General features: G+C 38.3%; 1 protein-coding gene across 18 annotated transcripts in view; it reads right to left on the bottom strand.

Moving 5' to 3' along the window:
- The window catches only part of Agbl3 (AGBL carboxypeptidase 3), a 103,314-nt gene that overhangs the window by 34,986 nt on the left and 47,694 nt on the right, over positions 1 to 20,634 (bottom strand). For 5 of the 18 annotated variants that reach the window (XR_008214569.1, XM_052721709.1, XM_052721710.1 and 2 more), the window contains 5 exons: positions 20,011 to 20,091; positions 17,763 to 17,820; positions 15,103 to 15,174; positions 10,999 to 11,044; positions 9,599 to 9,792 (listed from right to left, as the gene is read on the bottom strand). Coding sequence is in view for 15 of the 18 variants with exons in the window: in XM_052721709.1 (XP_052577669.1) it covers positions 9,599 to 9,792; positions 10,999 to 11,044; positions 15,103 to 15,174; positions 17,763 to 17,820; positions 20,011 to 20,091 (451 nt within the window). In the remaining 3 variants the exon portion in view is untranslated. Of the gene's footprint in view, positions 1 to 9,598; positions 9,793 to 10,998; positions 11,045 to 15,102; positions 15,175 to 17,762; positions 17,821 to 20,010; positions 20,092 to 20,184; positions 20,618 to 20,634 lie in introns of those variants that run through there. The other 13 variants (XM_052721715.1, XM_052721717.1, XM_052721723.1 and 10 more) reach the window with 11 other exon arrangements.

Below are 20,634 nucleotides of genomic sequence, written 5' to 3'. Positions count from 1 at the left end.
AACTGAATAATACCCAACTGAATCACCAATGGGTTAAGGAAGAAATAAAGAAAGAAATTAAAGACTTCCTAGAGATCAATGAAAATGAAGACACCACATATCCAAATTTATGGGACACTATGAAAGCAGTACTAAGAGGGAAATTCATAGCACTAAATGCCCACATAAATAAGTTGGAGAAATCTCACACTAGAGACTTAACAGCATACCTGAAAGCTCTAGAACAAGAAGAAGCACAGTCTCCCAGGAAAAATAGACGCCAGGAAATTATCAAAGTGAGAGCTGAAATCAATAAAATAGAAACAAAGAGAACAATACAAAAAATTAATGAAACAAAGAGTTGGTTCTTTGAGAAAATCAACAAGATAGACAAGCCCTTATCCAAACTAACCAAAAGACAGAGAGAGAGCATCCAAATCAACAAAATCAGAAATGAAAAGGGGGACATAACAACAGACATTGAGGAAATCCAGAGAATCATCAGGTCATACTTCAAAAACCTCTATTCGACAAAACTGGAAAACCTAAAAGAAATGGATGACTTTCTGGATAGGTACCACATACCTAAGTTAAATCAAGACCAGATAAACTATTTAAATAGTCCAATAACCCCTAATGAAATAGAAACAGTCATTAAAAGTCTCCCAACCAAAAAAAGCCCAGGACCAGATGGTTTCAGCGCAGAATTCTACCAGATCTTCAAAGAAGAGTTAATACCAATACTCTCTAAATTGTTCCACACAATAGAAACAGAAGGAACATTACCAAACTCCTTCTACGAGGCTACAATTACCCTAATTCCTAAACCAAACAAGGATACAACAAAGAAAGAGAACTACAGACCGATCTCCCTCATGAACATAGATGCAAAAATACTCAATAAAATACTGGCAAACAGACTCCAAGAACACATCAAAACAATTATCCACCATAATCAAGTAGGATTCATTCCAGGGATGCAAGGGTGGTTCAACATACGAAAGTCCGTCAATGTAATACACCATGTAAACAAACTCAAAGAAAAAAACCATATGATCATCTCACTGGATGCAGAAAAGGCATTTGACAAAATCCAACACCCCTTCATGATAAAGGTATTGGAGCGATCAGGAATACAGGGAACATACCTAAACATAATAAAGGCAATTTACAGCAAGCCAACAGCCAACATCAAATTAAATGGAGAGAAACTCAAAGCAATTCCACTAAAATCAGGAACGAGGCAAGGCTGTCCACTCTCCCCATACTTATTCAATATAGTACTTGAAGTTCTAGCCAGAGCAATAAGACAACATAAGGAGATTAAGGGGATACAAATTGGAAAGGAAGAAGTCAAGCTTTCCCTATTTGCAGATGACATGATAGTATACTTGAGCGACCCCAAAGATTCCACCAAGGAACTGATACAGCTTATAAACACCTTCAGCAACATAGCAGGATACAAGATCAACTCAAAAAAATCAGTAGCCCTCCTATATACAATGGACAAAGAAGCGGAGAAGGAAATCAGAGATACATCACCCTTTACTATAGCCACAAATGACATAAAATACCTTGGGGTAACACTAACCAAGCAAGTGAAGGACCTATATGACAAGAACTTTAAGTCCCTGAAAAAAGAAATTGAAGAAGATGTCAGAAAATGGAAAGATCTCCCATGCTCATGGATAGGCAGGACTAACATAGTAAAAATGGCAATCTTACCAAAAGCAATCTACAGATTCAATGCAATCCCCATCAAAATACCAACACAATTCTTCACAGACCTGGAAAAAATAATACGCAACTTCATATGGAAAAACAAAAAACCCAGGATAGCCAAAGGAATCCTGTACAATAACACAACTTCTGGAGGCATCACGATCCCTGACTTCAAGCTCTACTATAGAGCTACAGTAATAAAAACAGCTTGGTACTGGCATAAAAACCGACATGTGGACCAATGGAATCGAATTGAAGACCCTGACATTAATCCGCACACCTATGAACATATGATTTTTGACAAAGAAGCCAAAAGTGCACAATGGAAAAAAGAAAGCATCTTCAACAAATGGTGCTGGCAAAACTGGATATCAACATGTAGAAGGCTGCAAATAGATCCATATCTATCACCGTGCACAAAACTTAAGTCCAAGTGGATCAAGGACCTCAACATAAATCCAGCTACTCTGAACCTGCTAGAAGAGAAAGTAGGAAGTAGTCTTGAACGCATTGGCATAGGAGACTACTTCCTAAATAGAACACCAGTAGCACAGACTCTGAGACAAACAATCAATCAATGGGACCTCTTGAAACTGAGAAGCTTTTGTAGAGCAAAGAATACGGTCAACAAGGCAAAGCGACAGCCTACAGAATGGGAAAAGATCTTCACCAACCCCACATCTGACAGAGGACTGATATCCAGAATATATAAGGAATTCAAGAAATTAGACATCAAAATGCCCAACAGTCCAATTAAGAAATGGGCTATAGAACTAAACAGAGAATTCTCAACAGAGGAAACTCAAATGGCCGAAAGACATTTAAGGAACTGCTCAACATCCCTAATCATCAGGGAAATGCAAATCAAAACAACTCTGAGATACCACCTTACGCCTGTCAGAATGGCTAAGATCAAAAACACTGAAGACACCTTATGCTGGAGAGGATGTGGAGCTAGGGGAACTCTCCTCCACTGCTGGTGGGAATGCAAGCTTGTACAACCACTTTGGAAATCAATATGGCGCTTTCTTAGAAAATTGGGAATCAATCTCCCCCAAGATCCAGCTATACCACTCTTGGGCATATACCCAAGAAATGCTCAACCACACCATAAGAGCACTTGTTCAGTTATGTTCATATCAGCATTATTTGTAATAGCCAGAACATGGAAACAACCCAGATGCCCTTCAACTGAAGAATGGATAAATAAAATGTGGTACATATACACAATGGAATACTACTCAGCAGAGAAAAACAATGGCATCATGAGGTTTACAGACAAATGGATGGATCTAGAAAAAATCATCCTGAGTGAGGTAACCCAGACTCAGAAAGACAAACATGGTATGTACTCACTCATAGCAAGATACTAGACATGAAACAAGGATGACTTGTCTGCTACTCACATCACCAGGGAGGCTACCTGGAAAACAGGACCCCAAGAAAGACACAGGGATCACCCAATGACAGAGAAATGGAATGAGATCTACATGAACAGCCTGGACATGAGTGGCGGTAATGAAAGGCGAGGGTTGAGGGAAAGAGAGCTTGGGGGAGCGGGAGATCCCAGCTGGATCAACAACAGAGAGGGAGAACAAGGAATAGGAGACCATGGTAAATAAAGACCACATGAGAATAGGAAGAAGCAAAGTGCTAGAGAGGCCCACAGAAATCCACAAAGATACCCACACAACAGACTGCTGGCAGTGGTCGAGAGACAGCCCGAACTGACCTACTCTGGTGATGGGATGGCCAAACACCCTAATTGTTGTGCTAGAAACCTCATCCAACTACTGAGGGATCTGGATGCAGAGATCCATGACTAGGCCCCGGGTGGATCTCTGGGAGTCCAATTAGCGAGAATGAGGAGGGTTTATATGAGCGAGAATTGTTGAGACCAAGGTTGGATAAAGCACAGGGACAAATAGCCAAATGAATGGAAACACATGAACTATGAACCAATGGCTGAGGGGTCCCCACTGGATCAGGCCCTCTGAATGGATGAGACAGTTGATTGGCTTGATCTGTTTGGGAGGCATCCAGGCAGTGGGACTAGATCTTGTGCTCATTGCATGAGTTGGCTGTTTGAAACCTGGGGCCTATGCAGGATTGTTTGGCTCGGCCTGGGAGGAGGGGACTAGACCTACCTGGACTGAGTCTACCAGGTTGACCTCAGTCTGTGGGGAAGGCTTTGCCCTGGAGGAGATGGGAATGGGGGGGGGGGTTGGGGGGAAGGTGAGGGGGACGGGAGGGGGGAGAACAAGGGAATCCGTGGCTGATATGTAGAACTGAATTGTATTGCAAAATAAATTAATAAAAAAAAAAAAGAAATAAAAAAAAAAAAAAAAGCAGCTAGGGGCAGAGCATTTGAGGAGGCACAGAGGAGGCACAGCTATTGCAAGACACTTGGTTGAGCCATGCTGCAGGAGAAGAGTTGGTCCTGAGCCACAGCAGGGGCATCAGGGACCCTGCATCTTGGAGGAAGGGACAAGCAGGGACAAAAGAGATCTATTGGGGAGGGGAGGGGAAATCTTTCTAAAAAAGCTGTTGTTTCAAAAACTTTCATTTTCTTTCACTAACCCGGTGAGGCGGAGGAGCAAGCCCCAAGGAGTTTTTGCTTTGGGTACCAAAACGTCTGTCTGAGTGCATGCAGATAGACATGACCCATTCTGGGAACAATGTCAGATGAAAATTCTGATTAGAGAGGTACACCTGTCAAAAGGTAACACAAGCGTCCCAAAGCAAGCTTAAGGAGAACAGAAACCTCCTGTGGCAAAAAAAAAAAAAAAAAAAAAAAGCTCACTTGATCTTGACTTTTAGTATGAAAACAGACTGTGTGAATGGAAATTTTCTGCCAGACCCAGAAAGGCAACCTGGGAAATGTAGTTCAAAAAGCAGCTTGGGAATTATAGTAATAGCATGATGCTATAGAGAAAAGCAGTCTTGGAAATGTAGTTTTTCAGCCCAAAATGGTGATACTGCCCAAAAACTGTTTTTTCAGCTCCAGATGCAGTTTCTTTTCCAAGTGATGTTAGAAAGCTTAGTCTTACCTCCTGAGAACTAGGAACAGGAGAACAGGTTGCCTCGAAGGAGATAATTAAAGTGCTAATACTCTTTGTCAACAAGACACTTTGAAATCTTTTAGCTTTCAAAACAAGGGAAAATGGCTCTTACACTAGGAAATTGCTTTGGGTGTGAAAAAAACCTACAAGATTGAGTTGTGCTTAAGATACAACAGGGAAACATTGGCATCATTAAGGGAACTCATGGTAATCTTAAAAAGCAGCTTTAAAACATTAAAAGGGGGAAAAACTGTACCCTTAGTCACCAAATAAAGCTTACTGGCTACCCACAGGAGTCTCATATCAAAGCTGACCATGAATTCTGAACTTAGAAATAAAGCGGTGTTGAGTTCACTTATAATTTTTACTATGGTGCTCATGATTTGTGTACTCTCTACCTTATTGTAAGAAAATAAGTTAGTTCTGTTAAGAGATTCTTTCTAGTGTAAGTTAGTTCTGTTAAGAGATTCTTTCTAGGGCTGGAGAGATGGCTCAGCCGTTAAAGGCTAGGCTCACAACCAAAAATATAAGAGATTCTTTCTAGATGTCTGTAAAATAGCTCTATAGAGTTTCCTCTTGAATATAAGTTTGGTAAATAGTTCTTCTAAGAAATCTCTTCTAGATATGTGCTAAAGTTTGTAAATTAGAGTTTCCTTATGAATATAAGTTTGTAAAAATAGTTCTATAGAGTTTCCTTTTGAATATGTTTGTAAGAAGTATAAATAAGTATAAGTATATGTTGAATGTGAGTTCATTCTATTTTTTAATATGAATACCCTATGGGCTTGAGCTTAGCTCCTTGACCTTTTAGAAACTCTGAAATTGTTATTTCAGTAAAGGTTTATTTTTTTGTTTTTAAATTTTTTGTATGTTTTATCTGCATGTATGTATGTATATATAATATATACTATATATTATATATCATGCACATGTCTTGAGCCTAGAGGCCAGAACAGGATTGCTGTGGGATGTTCTGTATGTCAAATGTGTTGCTGATTAGTCAATAATTAAAACACTGATTGGCCATTGGCTAGGCAGGAAGTGTAGGCGGGACAAGGAGGAGAATAAAGCTGGGAAGTGGAAGGCTGAGTCAGAGAGACACTGCCAACTGCCATGATGAGAAACAACAGCATGTGAAGATGCTGGTAAGCCACAAGCCATGTGGCAAGGTATAGATTAATGGAAATGGATTAATTTAAGCTGTAAGAACAGTTAGCAAGAAGCCTGCCACGGCCATACAGTTTGTAACCAATATAAGTCTCTGTGTTTATTTGGTTGGGTCTGAATGGCTGTGGGACTGGCGGGTGTGAGAGAGATTTGTCCTGACTGTGGGTCAGGCAGGAAAACTTAAGCTACAAATGGCGTCCAACGTGGTGGCAAGAGTTTCCACCTAAAACCTAAGAAAAGATTCTAAAACGGAGCTAAAACAGCTTCCTAATTGTCTCTCTCAAATGAGCAGCAGCTGCCGGTTTGAGCTACTGGTGGGTTCCTAGAGTGCGTGCTCAACCTGCAGTATGGCGGGAATGAGGCCTCTGCAAGTGGCACATTAAGCTACATGGTGGATTTAGCCTTTGCTAGTACAAAACAAAAAAGGGTTTCTGGGCTACTTGCTGCTTGGATAAAAGCATAGACCCACGATAGCTCCCAGAGCTGGCGGTAAACCATGGCCATGTTGGGAAGCTGAGGTGGGTGGATCCAGCAGCCACAGCTGCTGCAGTTTAAGGCAATAGATTCACAATAAGACAGATTCAGATGTAATAGTTTACAATGTGTGTAAAAGATACGTAGGCTTGAAAGAGACAAAAAAGATGATATATAGAGTTATAGAAACAAATACATAGTTTTAAAAAATAAAGTCTTTAAAGAGACAGTAAAGGTAGTATAAAAAATAAGCCACGTAAAAATGGATATTACACAGAGAATCTGCATTGTGTTGTCTTTGGGACTTTTAACTGCAGAAAAACATTTCATTGTAAAAGCTGTTGAGTTACGCCAAAATGTATATTTTAAAGGTATCTTGACTTCAAAATTTGAATATAAGGATATGTTACTTTGGAAAGGAGACTCTGCTTTTGTTTCCACAGAAAGCCAGAGGCTATGGATTTGTTCCAGATTAAGACACATCAGGTTTGACCAGCCAAGACCCCCTGAAAGGTCTCCGATGACACCATGGCCCAGATGATCCAACATCCAGAATGGTTTGAAGGCAACTGGCTCAGACGATACACCCTCATGGACTTTTCCATGATCCTAAAATTTTCTTTGTATCCCCATAAGATACAGCGCCCCCCTCCAGCAGGAAGTAGTAAGAGAAGCTACGCCCAAATTCCCAAATTATATGTAATTTTACTTTGTTAAGGTTAAAACCTTCCTTTTTTTTTTTTAAAAAAAGGGGGGAAGTGCTGTGGGATGTTCTGTATGTCAAATGTGTTGCTGATTAGTCAATAATTAAAACACTGATTGGCCATTGGCTAGGCAGGAAGTGTAGGCGGGACAAGGAGGAGAATAAAGCTGGGAAGTGGAAGGCTGAGTCAGAGAGACACTGCCAACTGCCATGATGAGAAACAACAGCATGTGAAGATGCTGGTAAGCCACAAGCCATGTGGCAAGGTATAGATTAATGGAAATGGATTAATTTAAGCTGTAAGAACAGTTAGCAAGAAGCCTGCCACGGCCATACAGTTTGTAACCAATATAAGTCTCTGTGTTTATTTGGTTGGGTCTGAACGGCTGTGGGACTGGCGGGTGTGAGAGAGATTTGTCCTGACTGTGGGTCAGGCAGGAAAACTTAAGCTACACAGGATGTTGGACCTGGAATTAAAGATAACTGTGAGTTGTCATTTGGGTTCTGGGAACCGAACCTGGATCATTTGCCAGAGCAATAAGTATTCTTAACTGTTGTGTTATCTTTCCGGCCTCTAGGGATTTTCCTTTAAATAAATATATGATACCATATGATGATCAGGTTAAAAACAAAAAACACTCAAGTTCACCTAGTAAATGCAAACCCTAGGATACATTATTTCCAAGTCATTGCAACTAGTAAACAACTACAATTCTAACATTAAATAAATGGACATATTTTATCACAAATTTTCATTTCTTAAAATAGTTATAAAAAGAAATTGACTTGTTGCAGAATGTTAGGCTTTGGACAGCTATTGAAATTAATGATCCATGAATCACAATCAATCTTATTTAGAAAAATAGTTCATATAATTAGTTTATGCACACATGATTGGAATGATAAAATGCTGTTATGTAATTGTTCATAATTAAAATATTAAGTCACTGCTCTTGTTTTTAAAATTCCAAACAAGTTGATTCATAATTACTTCGTATTTACTAGCTTAGGGTTTTATCATTAAATTTGGATCTCCTTTTCTGAGACTCAAGGAAAGAACTTGATAAAACACATATGTAAAATCCAATGTAGATGCATATAAAAATAAAATGAAGGACCTGACTCCATCCTAATAATACCCTAAAATCTAAAACAAAAAAGAAACATATCATCTTAAAAACATTACCCAAGCAGAACACAAACTTATTAGAGTTTTATTTGAATCTGACTTTCAAATCTGTAATTCCCTATCATTTTCTCTGACAGCCATCCCACAAATGAAGAAAGAACCTCCCAGAAGTCCACTTACTTCCTCCCTTCTCCTTAGCTGTGATGGGTGATATCATTCTGTATACTGTAAAAATGTGTTGCTCTGATTGGTTGATAAATAAAACTGTCTGGCCAATGGTGAGGCAGAATAAGGTTAGGCAGGACATTCTAAAGAGACATAGTAAGGAAGAAGACAGAGCAGGGGACACGCTGCTAGCTGCTGCCAGAAGAAGCAAGATGTAAAGTTACCAGTAAGCCATGAGCCACATGGCAAAGTATAGATTTATAAAAATAGGTTAATTTAAAATATAAGAACTAGATAACAAGAAGCCTGCCATGGTCATAGTTTAAAAATAATATTAGCCTGTGTAAGTTTATTTGGGTCTGAGCAGCTGTGGGACCAGTGGGTGAGAGAGATTTGTCCTGACTATGGGCCAGCCAGGACACAAAAAAAACTTTCAACTACACCTATATCTGATTTTTCATTTAGCATGGTTTTTAGATTCATTCAAGTAGAATGAAGGAAGTTGACTTTTCTTTACTTTCTACACCTTAAACGAACATCTGTCACTATGATGAATCAGAATTGAGCCAATGTTCTTTGGTCTTCTGTAAGGGGTAGTTTAGTATAGACATATCTCAAGACAATAACTATGGCCTACAGTGGTTTTCAACTGGTTTTGGGCCACTTTAAGAGAAACAAAGTTAAAGAATGTTCACTATCAGAATATGGTCATAGCATTAAGACAAAGTTCCTTGGTTGTAGGGTAGTGGTAATTGAGCTATCTTAATGAATGCAATTAAATTTTTTTCAAGACTATATTAAACCAAGGAATTTTTAAATATGCTCATTCAGAGATGAAATAAGCTAAATACTTTTCAGAGACAGGAGAGCAATGGTTATTAATTCCCTGTTTACTAATGTAGTTTCTATAATCCTGATTGGATGAGATTTATTATGATGACATAATATAATGGATTTTTTAAAAAAGATTTATTTATTTATTTATTATGTATACAGTGTTCTGCCTGCATGTATCCCTGCAGGCCAGAAGAGGGCATCAGACCTCATAAGGATGGTTGTGAGCCACCATGTGGTTGCTGGGAATTGAACTCAGGACCGCTAGGAAGAACAGCCAGTACTCTTAACCACTGAGCCATCTCTCCAGCCCATAAAGGATCTTTGTACTTATTAAAATATTAAACAATAATTTAAAAAAACCTGTTGGTATCCTTGTCTTCTCAATCCAATTTGAAGTTTGTTTGTTCATAGGACACTTCAAGGATGCCACTTTGAAACAACTTTCATACATGTTGATTTCTTTGGACTGAACTGCTTCTTGGATTGGACTCTTAGAAGTTTCTAAAGTATATGTCCGTTGGTGTTTGTTAAGACTCTGATTCATACGTCTGGAGCTGAAAGAAATTGAGTACTGTAATCTCAATGTCAACTACTTATACAAGAGTAATGCAGTTTTTCTATTTGCCTTTTATACTTTAGTATGTAATCTTTGAGCTCTCACCAGCCTGTGATATAGGCAGAAGAGCTAGTAATAGTCCTATTTTAAAAAGGAGGATAATAAAGATTAATCAATTTTCTTATGCTCATACAGGTAATAAGAGGCAGCATCAAATCTAACAGTCCTATTTTCGAATTCCAGTGCTTTTCCTATTATCTTTTTAAAGATTTATTTTTATTTATGTGTATGTGTTTGTGTCTGCATGAATTTATGTGTACCATATGTTGGCTGCACAGGTCCTCTGGAAGAACAGTAAATGCTTTTAACTACTGATATCTGTCTTCAGCCCTGTCTTTTCTTATCTTGGTATTTATCATTTAATTTCTTTCCATAGGATATCTTATCTTAAAATGCTTAATTCTAGGTCCAAGTATAGTTATGTTCAAAAATGCCTGTCATATTATCATTTACGTAACCAATTCTCTAGGCTTTTGAAGTAAGAGAATATACAAACAGAACCCTTTTCATTGTCATTAAACAGAAATCAGGTCCTTGAGAAAGAAGCCACGGAAGGAAGAAAAGTTACACCATCACCTCTTGTAGTGAAATTACATAGTTGGGCAAATTCAGTGAATTCTCAGATGCTTATCTGTGATTTACCTAAGTCACTGTCCAGACAGTGGTTGATATCATTCCTACAGACAAGAAAACTGGCCAAAGGTAGTAGAGAAACAGTAGTTACCAGTTCAGACAAAGATTCAAAGCTGGCCAATATAATCTTTGACTTCCCTTTCTGTGCCTTTTCCAGGCTTTAGATGCTAGTTTTACCTCTGTGTGACCAATGGTCCATAAACTATTTTTAAAATGAGAAATCAGATAATTCAATGATAAACACATAGAAATAAATATTTAGCTAAGACTTTAAAGTATCCATTAAGGACAGTTTGGGGATAATGAAATTGTCTCAGAACCCTTCAAAACTGTATCTGTAGGTGCTCTTACATCTTAGAGTGATCTAGACAGGTAGGATCTAAAGATGAACTTGATCAACAACTTTTTTCAAAGAGTAATCTTATTTATTGCTTTAATTCAAAATCAAAACATTCTAAGACAGAAGAAAAAGAGTAATATGGTTAGGAGAAATCAAAAGTAGTTCACCTACCTTGAACGCGTTTTTCGGGGATAAAAGATATGTTCAGGAATTTTCACTAAAAAGGAGAATATACCATGAAATATCTGGTTACATTTTTTTTTGTTGTTTTTTTTTTTGTTTTTTGAGACAGGGTTTCTCCATGTAGTTTTGGTGCCTGTCCTGGATCTTACTCTGTAGACCAGGCTGGCCTTGAACTCACAGAGATCCGCCTGGCTCTGCCTCCTGAGTGCTGGGATTAAAGGCATATGCCACCGCCGCCCGGCTGGTTACATTTTAAGATCAACAAAAGTTAATTTTTTTATATTCTTGGCAATTACTTTATGTACACTTAATAGCTAGATAATTTAGTTCATCTTTAGTTAAATGATGTCTTGTTCATACACATGAAATATATGAGTACACATTCCTCTTGTGAGCCTTTTAATAAGACTGTTCCGAGAGAAGAATAAACAGGAAAAATATCTATATATTAACTACCAATTGGAAAGTAATCTATGGGCTGGGAATTCAACTCAGTGGCAGAGGACTTGCCTAGCATGTGAGAGGCTCTGAGTACTCTAGAAGAAAAAGAAAGTAAAAAAAGAAGAAGAAAGGAGGAGAAGGAGGAGGAGGAAGAAGAAACAACCACCATCACCAAAAATCAAAACAAAACACCCCCACAAACCTGTGAAGGACATTTACAGATACACTAATATGATCAGCATTTTAGAGAGTTGATCTAGGATGCAGATGTATTAGACCAAAGTAAAGTATAATGTATAATAACTACTATGCACATATTTTAATATAAAAATTGGGGCCTAAATTATATATTATTATATATTATTTTCTTTGACATTATTTATATCTTACTATTTAAGCAAAATAACAATAGAACTAGTTAACAGTGGCAATCATAATTAATAGCAGAACAAGTTAACTAGTGGATAGTGATAAAATATACTTTTATAATATTTCTTCCCTCTGATATAGACTCTTTTTAAAGGTATGGTCTTATATAGTTCAGACTAGCCTCAAATTCTCCATATAAGAGACCAGCATACCTCTCATGTAATAAGCAAGTGAGTTCACCACCTACTATTTTGACTGAACATTGTTGTTTTGGAGGAAGGTGAAAATATTTTCAATTGATTCAGTTTTTGTTTGTCCAATCCCAGATACATAAGACTTAAGTCTACTTTACCTCTTTTCCTTTAGGATGACTTAACAGGCAAATGAAGGCATGCCAAATGTGTGAATGAAGGATTTATTCAATTCAAAGTGAGGATGGCCACTTGGGACATAGTCTAGCAGCCCAGAGTAAGTGCTCTAAGGTTTACAAAATTATGGCTACATTTATAGTTTTTTAAATTTTATTTTATAATTTAATTTAATTTTACATATCAGCCACAGATTCCCTTGTTCTCCCCCCCTCCCGCCCCCCCTGCCTTCCCCCCAGGAGACCCCCCATTCCCATCTCCTCCAGGGCAAAGACTCCCCTGGGGATTGAGTTCAACCTGGTAGATCCAGTCCAGGCAGGTCCAGTCCCCTCCTCCCAGGCTGAGCCAAGTGTCCCTGTATAAGCCCCAGGTTCCAAACAGCCAGCTCATGCACTGAGGACAGGTCCCGGTCCCACTACTTGGATGTCTCCTAAACAGATCAAGCTAATCAACTGTCTCACTTATCCAGAGGGCCTGATCCAGTTGGGGGCTCCTCAGCTATTGGTTCATAGTTCATGTGTTTCCATTCGTTTGGTTATTTGTCCCTGTGCTTTTTCCAATCTTGGTCTCAACAATTCTCGCTCATACAAAGCCTCCTCTTTCTTGCCAATTGGACTCCTGGAGCTCCACCTGGGGCCTGACCGTGGATCTCTGCATCCAGTTCCCTCAGTCATTGGATGAGGTTTCTAGCACCACAATTAGGGTGTTTGGCCATCCTATCACCAGAGTAGGTCAGTTCGGGCTTTCTTTCGACCATTGCCAGTAGTCTATTGTGGAGGTATCTTTGTGGATTTCTGTGGGCCTCTCTAGCACTTTCCTTCTTCCTATTCTCATGTGGTCTTCATTTATCATGGTCTCTTATTCCTTGTTCTCCCTCTCTGTTCTTGATCCAGCTGGAATCTCTCGCTCCCCTAAGCTCTCTTTCCCTCGACCCTTGCCCTTCATTACCATCACTCATGTCCAGGTTGTTCATGTAGATCTCATCCATTTCTCTGTCATTGGGCGATCCCTGTGTCTTTCTTGGGGTCCTGTTTTCTAGGTAGCCTCCCTGGAGTTGTGAGTAGCAGTCTAGTCATCTTTGTTTTACATCTAGTATCCTCCTATGAGTGAGTACATACCATGTTTGTCTTTCTGAGTCTGGGTTACCTCACTCAGGATGATTTTTTTTCTAGATCCATCCATTTGCAAGCTGCATGAAGAGTTTGAAATGATTTGTTCTGGCTAAGTTAAACTGTCTTGTAAAAAGTATATTGGGTATGTATCACTCTCTGGGTAGTTGGGGGTGGATTCTATTGTGCAAATTTAGTAGAACTTAATAAACAATGTTTTAGGAATCTGAAGTTTGCCAGATCCTAAGATCATCTTCATCTAGGGGGTACTTGTGTTTGAACAGAGTTCAAAGATTTAACTGTGGATGTATATGAGAGTAGATCTGTCTCCCTAGTCCATTTTAAGTGTCCAAACCAATTCTACTCTAGTTTATCTTCCTTGACACTTAATCTCAAATTAGTTTCTACATGTTGTACCTCTATTGTTTGTGTGTGCATGTGTGTGTGCCTGTGTAAGTCAGAGGTTGATATCCTGTGTCTTCCTTGTTTATTCTATTTTTGTATATGGAGACAAGGCCTCTCACCTGAACCCAGACCTTCATGATTCATCTACTCAAGCCAGCCAGCTTACTCTGGGGATCCTACTTCTGCCTTCAGAGCACTGGGATTACGGTGGCTCACCATGTCCACCTGGCTCTACTTTTAGATATCTGTCTTCCTACCTAGTTAGATATACCCTTTAATTGTCAGTAAAACAACATAGTCATTTAGCCTTCTCTCTCAAGGGATGCACAGGGCAACTGGCCTTGGAATGGTACTCATTATCTTTTCAATATCCTTGACTGAAAACTGCTTCACAATATTTGCTTCAGTGCTGAAGCTCTTTAGCAACAGAATGAACCATATTGCAATTTAATAAACTACTTGGATCAACTGTAATCAAAAGTTGTATGAGAGTGATGAATTAGGTCTAATGAATTAGGGATAAGACTAGAGTACTCTCAAAGTTTTTCTATGCCTTAGGATTTGATGAGATGTAAATGCAAATAATATTCTGTTCTCTCTTTGGTAGTATAAAACTGTAAGAAACAGCCGGGGGGGTGGTGGCGCACGCCTTTAATCCCAGCACTCGGGAGGCAGAGGCAGGTGGATCTTTGTGAGTTCGAGGCCAGCCTGGTCTACAGAGCAAGATCCAGGAAAAGGTGCAAAGCTACACAGAGAAACCCTGTCTCAAAAAACCAAAAAAAAAAAAAAAACACTATAAGAAACAGATCTATGTCCATAATCAGTCATGCCTAGGGAGGGGCACACTGAGCCCTCCCTCTCTCTGTTCAACTATTGGTTATTGACAGCTTCTGGGAGAAGGGGAGCCATTTTCTTCAGTTGTATACCCACTGTCAATCCAAACAAGCTCCAATAGAGAGCTGTAAATCTAAGGCTACCAAGTCAGTTCCAGTTAAACTTAGTCACGAAACACAACAAAAGACATGAATGTAGGAAAGGGATTTGTAGAGAGGAGGGAGAATTAATGGGGCTGGAAGGGAGAGAAAAGAGGGTAGGTGTATGAGTAACTGTATTTATATGTATATAAATATACTTCATTGTCAAATGAAAGTTAATACAAAGTTAAAAACAAATTCAGGTATAACCAATTTCTGTTGGCTTTTTCTATGCATTTCTAGAGCCAGAAAGAAGCAAAAAAATAAGCTCCTTAATTTCTAGTAAGGTGAACTGCTGGTTGGCAATCTGATTCTAAGATAATATTTTATTCTTTAAAGTATGTAGACCTTGATCAGTAAAAATTATTATTATTGCACATGTTCAGATTGTAGGTGATCGAACATTTCTGAGCCCTCTCTACTCACCCAAGCCTTGATTAGGCAATGGTCTTCTGAAACACTGAGCCACATAAACATCTGGTACAGTTGGCTTTGGATCTAGAAAAGATGGTAAAGGATCATAGCAAATGGAAATGAATGACTGATTATAGTTCCTTCATATTTTGTATCTCCTTTCAAAATGTAAAGTTCAAATAATGTCTGAACAGTAGGGTTTTTTGTTTGTTTGTTTGTTTCTTCTTTTCTTTTCTTTCTTTTTCTGTTTTCTTTTTGAGACAGGGTTTCTCTGTGTAACAGCCCTGGCTGTCCTGAACTCACTTTGTAGGCCAGACTGGCCTTGAACTCACAAAGATCCGCCTGCCTCTGCCTCCTAAGTGCTGGGATTAAAGGTACACGCTATCATACCCAGTGTGTGAATAGTAGTTTAACTCAATGACATTAACATATGACATCTTCAAATATAATTTTTTTTTGCTGTATTTCAAGTATTTATACCTCTGGGGACAACAATTCCTTCTCTAGGAATTTATTAGAAAGAAATAATTGTACACACAAATGGATAGATTTTCATGCTGTTTACAACAGAGGAAATTTAGCAACAAAATAAAAGTTGAACAATGGGCCTAGCTATACAAATCAAGATTTACAGAATAGCCAGGCAGTGGTGGGGCACGCCTTTAATCCCAGCACTCGGGAGGCAGAGCCAGGCGGATCTCCATGAGTTCAAGGACAGCCTGGGCTACAGAGTGAGTTCCAGGAAAGGCGCAAAGCTACACAGAGAAACCCTGTCTCAAAAAACCAAAAAAAAAAAAAAAAAAACAAAAAACAAAAAACAAAAAAAAGATTTACAGAATAAAATATTTTATTGTCATTTTTCCATGCAAAACTGTTTATAAAATGCTCTAATTTTGCCAGACAGTGGTAGCACATGCCTTTAATCCCAGCACTTGGGAGGCAGAGGCAGGCAGATCTCTGTGAGTTTGAGGCCAGCCTGGTCTACAGAGCAAGTTCCAGGACAGCCAGGGCTGTTACACAGAGAAACCCTGTCTCAAAAAACTATTAAAAAAATCCCAAAATAACAAAAACAAAAAACTTTACTTTTAAATGAAAAAGGAACATGGAAAATAACAAGATTATGCCATTTATTAAGATATGGCATCTTAGAAAAAGGTAAAAAGTATTCTAAAACATTATTCTTACTTTCTTTTATCTTTTAAAAAATCTTTGTGTGTGTGTGTGTGTGTGTGTGTGTGTGTGTGTGTGTGTGCGCGCGCGCGCGCGCGCGCGCGCGCGCGCGCTCATGCATGTGGGCATGTGCATGCCATAACTACCTCAGGGTCTCTTGTTTGTTTCTGCATGTACCATGTGTCAAGATAGCTGGCATCCAAGCTTTCAGAGATTCTCCTGTACACTTCTCCTACCTTACCCTGTATATTGTGATTACAGATGCTCGCTCTTGTGTCTGAGGATCCAAACTCAGGAATTTAGGCTTGTGCAGCCACCATGTTACTCAATGGGGCTGTCTTCCTAGCCCCTTTTGTGTTTATCTTTATTTCTGATTTCTGACATTTTAAACAAAAGTTATATATAAAGAATTACTGAATTCCTTGGTGATCACTATCAGAAAGAATGGGTAGTTTAAAGTTCTAGTCAAATGAATATTATTTAACCTCTCCTGTTCTTGGTATGGTTTTTATCTTCCATTGTTTAGTTTCCTACTTCACAGACTGAATTTATGCACACATGTACATATACATTTTAATTAGGTTATTTCAACTCCTTTTGGGGGGATAACGGTGGTATAAATGTATAATAAATTAGCACACATATACCTAAAATTAAATAATTATCTTTGGTAAATTATCACGATTGACATATATTACATAAAGTACACATCTACATACTTATATATTTATTATACACCTTATGACTTTTCTTCAAGTGGCTTTAAGGATAAGGTGACAGAAGTTAAATATCAGCAAAGCTAGATCAATTAAAGACATATATCAGACAGCATTTTGCAGCAGAAACAAATGAAGGTTGCAGATTTCATTTCTTTCCTGGGGTCATACTTCTTTCTATTAAGTTATGAGATGACAGGAGCAGACAGTTTAAGAACATGAAATCCCTATATTCCCTTTGAGGACAACCTTCCATAACCTTCAGAGTGGGCCTCAAATATGTGGGCTCTCTGCTGTTCCGGTCACTACTGCTCCTGTCATTGCTCCCTGGACACGCGGTTCATACTTGAACAAGGCCTTGTACCTTGTACACAGTGCTTGCTTACTTGCTTTTCTTCCCTGGTTAAAAGAGGAGCTCCTGAAAGGAAGAACTGGTATCATATATTTCTTTTTTTAAAAAACACATTTATTTATTATTATTGTGTCATGTGTGCATACATGAAGTGAGTGTATGGGGGGAGTATACGCCACTGAGAGTATGTGGAGGTCAGAGGACAACTTTGTGGATTTAGTTTTCACCTTCCATTTTTACGTGGGTCTTAGGGATCACACTCAGGTTGCCAGGCATGTGTGGCAAGCACCTTTCCCTGCTGAGCCATCTCGTCAGCCAGTATATACATCTCAGACTCTTTGGCACCAAGCACAGTGGTGACCTCAAAGTTACGGCATAAAATGAGTTTTGCTGAATAAATGAACTGTCTGTAAGAAGGTAAGACAGAAGTTTACCTTTGACATCAGAATTTGATTCTTCTTGTCTTTGGAATAAACGTTCTTTACCATAAGCCTAATGGAACAGAGAGTTGGAAAGAAAAGATGATATAGTACAAACATGAAACTGTAGTATGCTTCTTATATGATTATGATTTGATATGTTTTCAACAAACATTTCTTATTTATTTTTATTTTATTTCTGTCTTGCATTAATAAATATCAGGGAAAATCCGTATTTTTGTTCATTACTAAAGAGAGTTTTTTTTCTCATACAGAACTCATGTATCTTGACAGAGAAAAAAACATTAAAATTAGAATTATTTAAATTAGAAGTTGAAAGTATGAAATAGATGAAAATATAAACAGTTGTGTGAAAAATCTACCAACAAATTTCAGAACTATGCCTGTATACAAAAGGTAAAGAATATTTTCTTGAGCTTTGTGAAGAACTCCAAAACAAAGAAAACTTCAAGTATATTGCTTTCTTTTTTGAGGGGAAATACAAATCTGACTCACTGGACTAAAAGATACATACTGAACTTTTGACTGTGAACCTTGAATAATCTACAAATCACTGAACGAAAACATTTTCAAGCTTTTGTTTCTTTGCCTAACATTATAAAGAATTTTCTAAAAGGGTCTGAGGAAGGAAAGATCAATGAAAAGCATTTTTGCCAGCATATAGCACACATAATTCAGCAACACTAGACTATGAAATAGAGTTAATGCTAGCATCTATGATTCTAGAGCTCTGAATCCAGCCTGGGCAACAAAGTGAAACCTGTCAATGAAACAAATCAAATCATATAAAACAACACACAAACACAAAACTTGAAACAGTTAAAACATAAAATCCATTTCTTTGTATATATAATTGACAACAGATATTGACATATCTATGAAAATGAGGCAAAAGTTAAAAATCAAAATTGATTATGGGGTTGAAGAAATTGCTCAGTAGTTAGGAGTACTTGCTGGAATGATGAGGGTTTTCTCTGACTATATGTAGTTGTTCAACTCCCACTAACTTTTGGCTGATTGCTCTAATGTCTTTAACCCTACCCACAGTCATAATTTGATGTTCAGGTTAATTTTTTAAAATGTCCTTTGAATAGGCAGGTCTAGAAGTTGTGTATGAGGTCTGTTCTGAGTTTTGAAGGGCTCCTCCCAGCTGTCTCCCCAGTTTTCTCCTGCAAAGTAGCCAGGATACAGTTTAGCATGTGTTTCAAATCAACCTACCAATCTCTGCCTAATTTCTTTTTACCATATTTGCACAGGTTTTAAGAATTTCCCAAGCTTTAGCTTTCTCCATCTGTTGCAAATGAAATCAATTCTTTGGGAAGAGACTAGGATGTTTTCTGTTGTACAGCCCAGCTCTCCCTCAAGGCAAACATCCTTAGTTCTGGATTTGGGGCTGGAGAGAGTGACATTCTTCTGACTGGAACCTGGCTCTAGTAGCCTTAGGTCTCCACTATTGCCTCTCCAGGAACTGAACTCATACTTTACAAGCCAAGGCAAGAATGACCAGGGCCCAGTTATTCAGTGGTGCAGCACCCAAGATGAAACCTCTAGCCCCAAACCGGGGATGGAGTAGGCTTCTTTGTCCTTTTCTCTGCACTCCGCTCGATTACCAATGCCTTGTTCCTCCTGGGAAGAGATCTCTGGTAGCTGTGGGGAAAGGTGCCACCTACTTTCTTGGCTGCACTATTCTGCAGTAGCATTTCTGTCTTACTGAGCTAGGAGTGGAACAAGGACAGTTGGGATTCTCAGATTGCTATTTTCAATGAATGTGAGGATTTTGAGTAGATTATCTTTTCATTTTGACCTTATTTTTCACATCTAACCTTAGCCTTTGAATGGCTGTTCTTCTTTCTTTGTTAAGCAGTGTTTGCCATTTGCTAGTGAAGGGGTTTGCCAAGGTCTTGGCTGTCATTTGTCCATCTCTCAGCGCCATTTATTTTCATTCCTTCATGTTCTTTTAGGTTTCCTTGTTTTTACATTTCTTTTTAAATGCCATGGATTCATTCTGTAAGCTTTCTCAAATAATTTTAAAATAAAATAAATACAAATGAAATTCAAACATGGCATCTTAGTAAGACCTGTCTCTCACCTGTCAAGGATCTTTTGGGTTTTTGTAAACAGCAAATAATATGACCAAAGTCCTATTTATTTTTTTTCTGAAGAAAAATGAGAACACATGACTTGCTATTCTCTTGCATTCATATTTAAAACATTTTAAATCATTACAGTAATCAAGATTTACCTCTCTTGTGTTATTCTGGCGCTTTGCTAGGGAGGCATTTCTTTCCCTCTTTGTTTTCAGATACTTTTTCTTGTTTTTTACCTAGGTAAAATAGTATTTTAAATTAGTATTTAATTAATGTGTCAAAGACAGTTTGACACATTTGAGTGTCTAAATACAGGCATTTTGAGACTCACTTCCTAGAAAATGGAGTAATGACCCCTTTCTTCCCACTGCAACTGTGCACCCTAGATGCATGCAAAGCAAACACAAGAATCTATGAAAAAGTAATGGGGCTTTAGAAATGTTTCCTAATCCCCAGGAGAGAAGATTATTCCATATCTACAGAGTAAAAATTTTTGGTTCTTGCCTACCATGCCCAAAGCCTTGGTTTTGGTCCCCAGCACACAGTATACATGCATGCAAACTCAGAATTGTTTTGGTTCTATGACTGTTATATACTACCCATTCTTCAATTTTAATGGGATGTCTATTATAATTTCCCAACTTCTGTTCCATTATTATAGATGTACATAAGAGGGGCAGATAACTTGCCTTATTTTATGGGTTTTGGTCCAGGCCTGGTGTAGTCATGATGGAGGACTGATAACCATGCCTGGATGAGATGCTGGGTGTTTTGGAAAG

This window comes from Peromyscus californicus, unplaced genomic scaffold (assembly GCF_007827085.1).
Source record: "Peromyscus californicus insignis strain IS unplaced genomic scaffold, ASM782708v3 Scaffold_6__1_contigs__length_162567912, whole genome shotgun sequence".
Classification (NCBI taxonomy): Eukaryota; Metazoa; Chordata; class Mammalia; order Rodentia; family Cricetidae; genus Peromyscus; species Peromyscus californicus.
The sequence above is the reverse complement of the archived record's forward strand: the minus strand, read 5'-3'. Positions and strand labels throughout refer to the sequence as shown.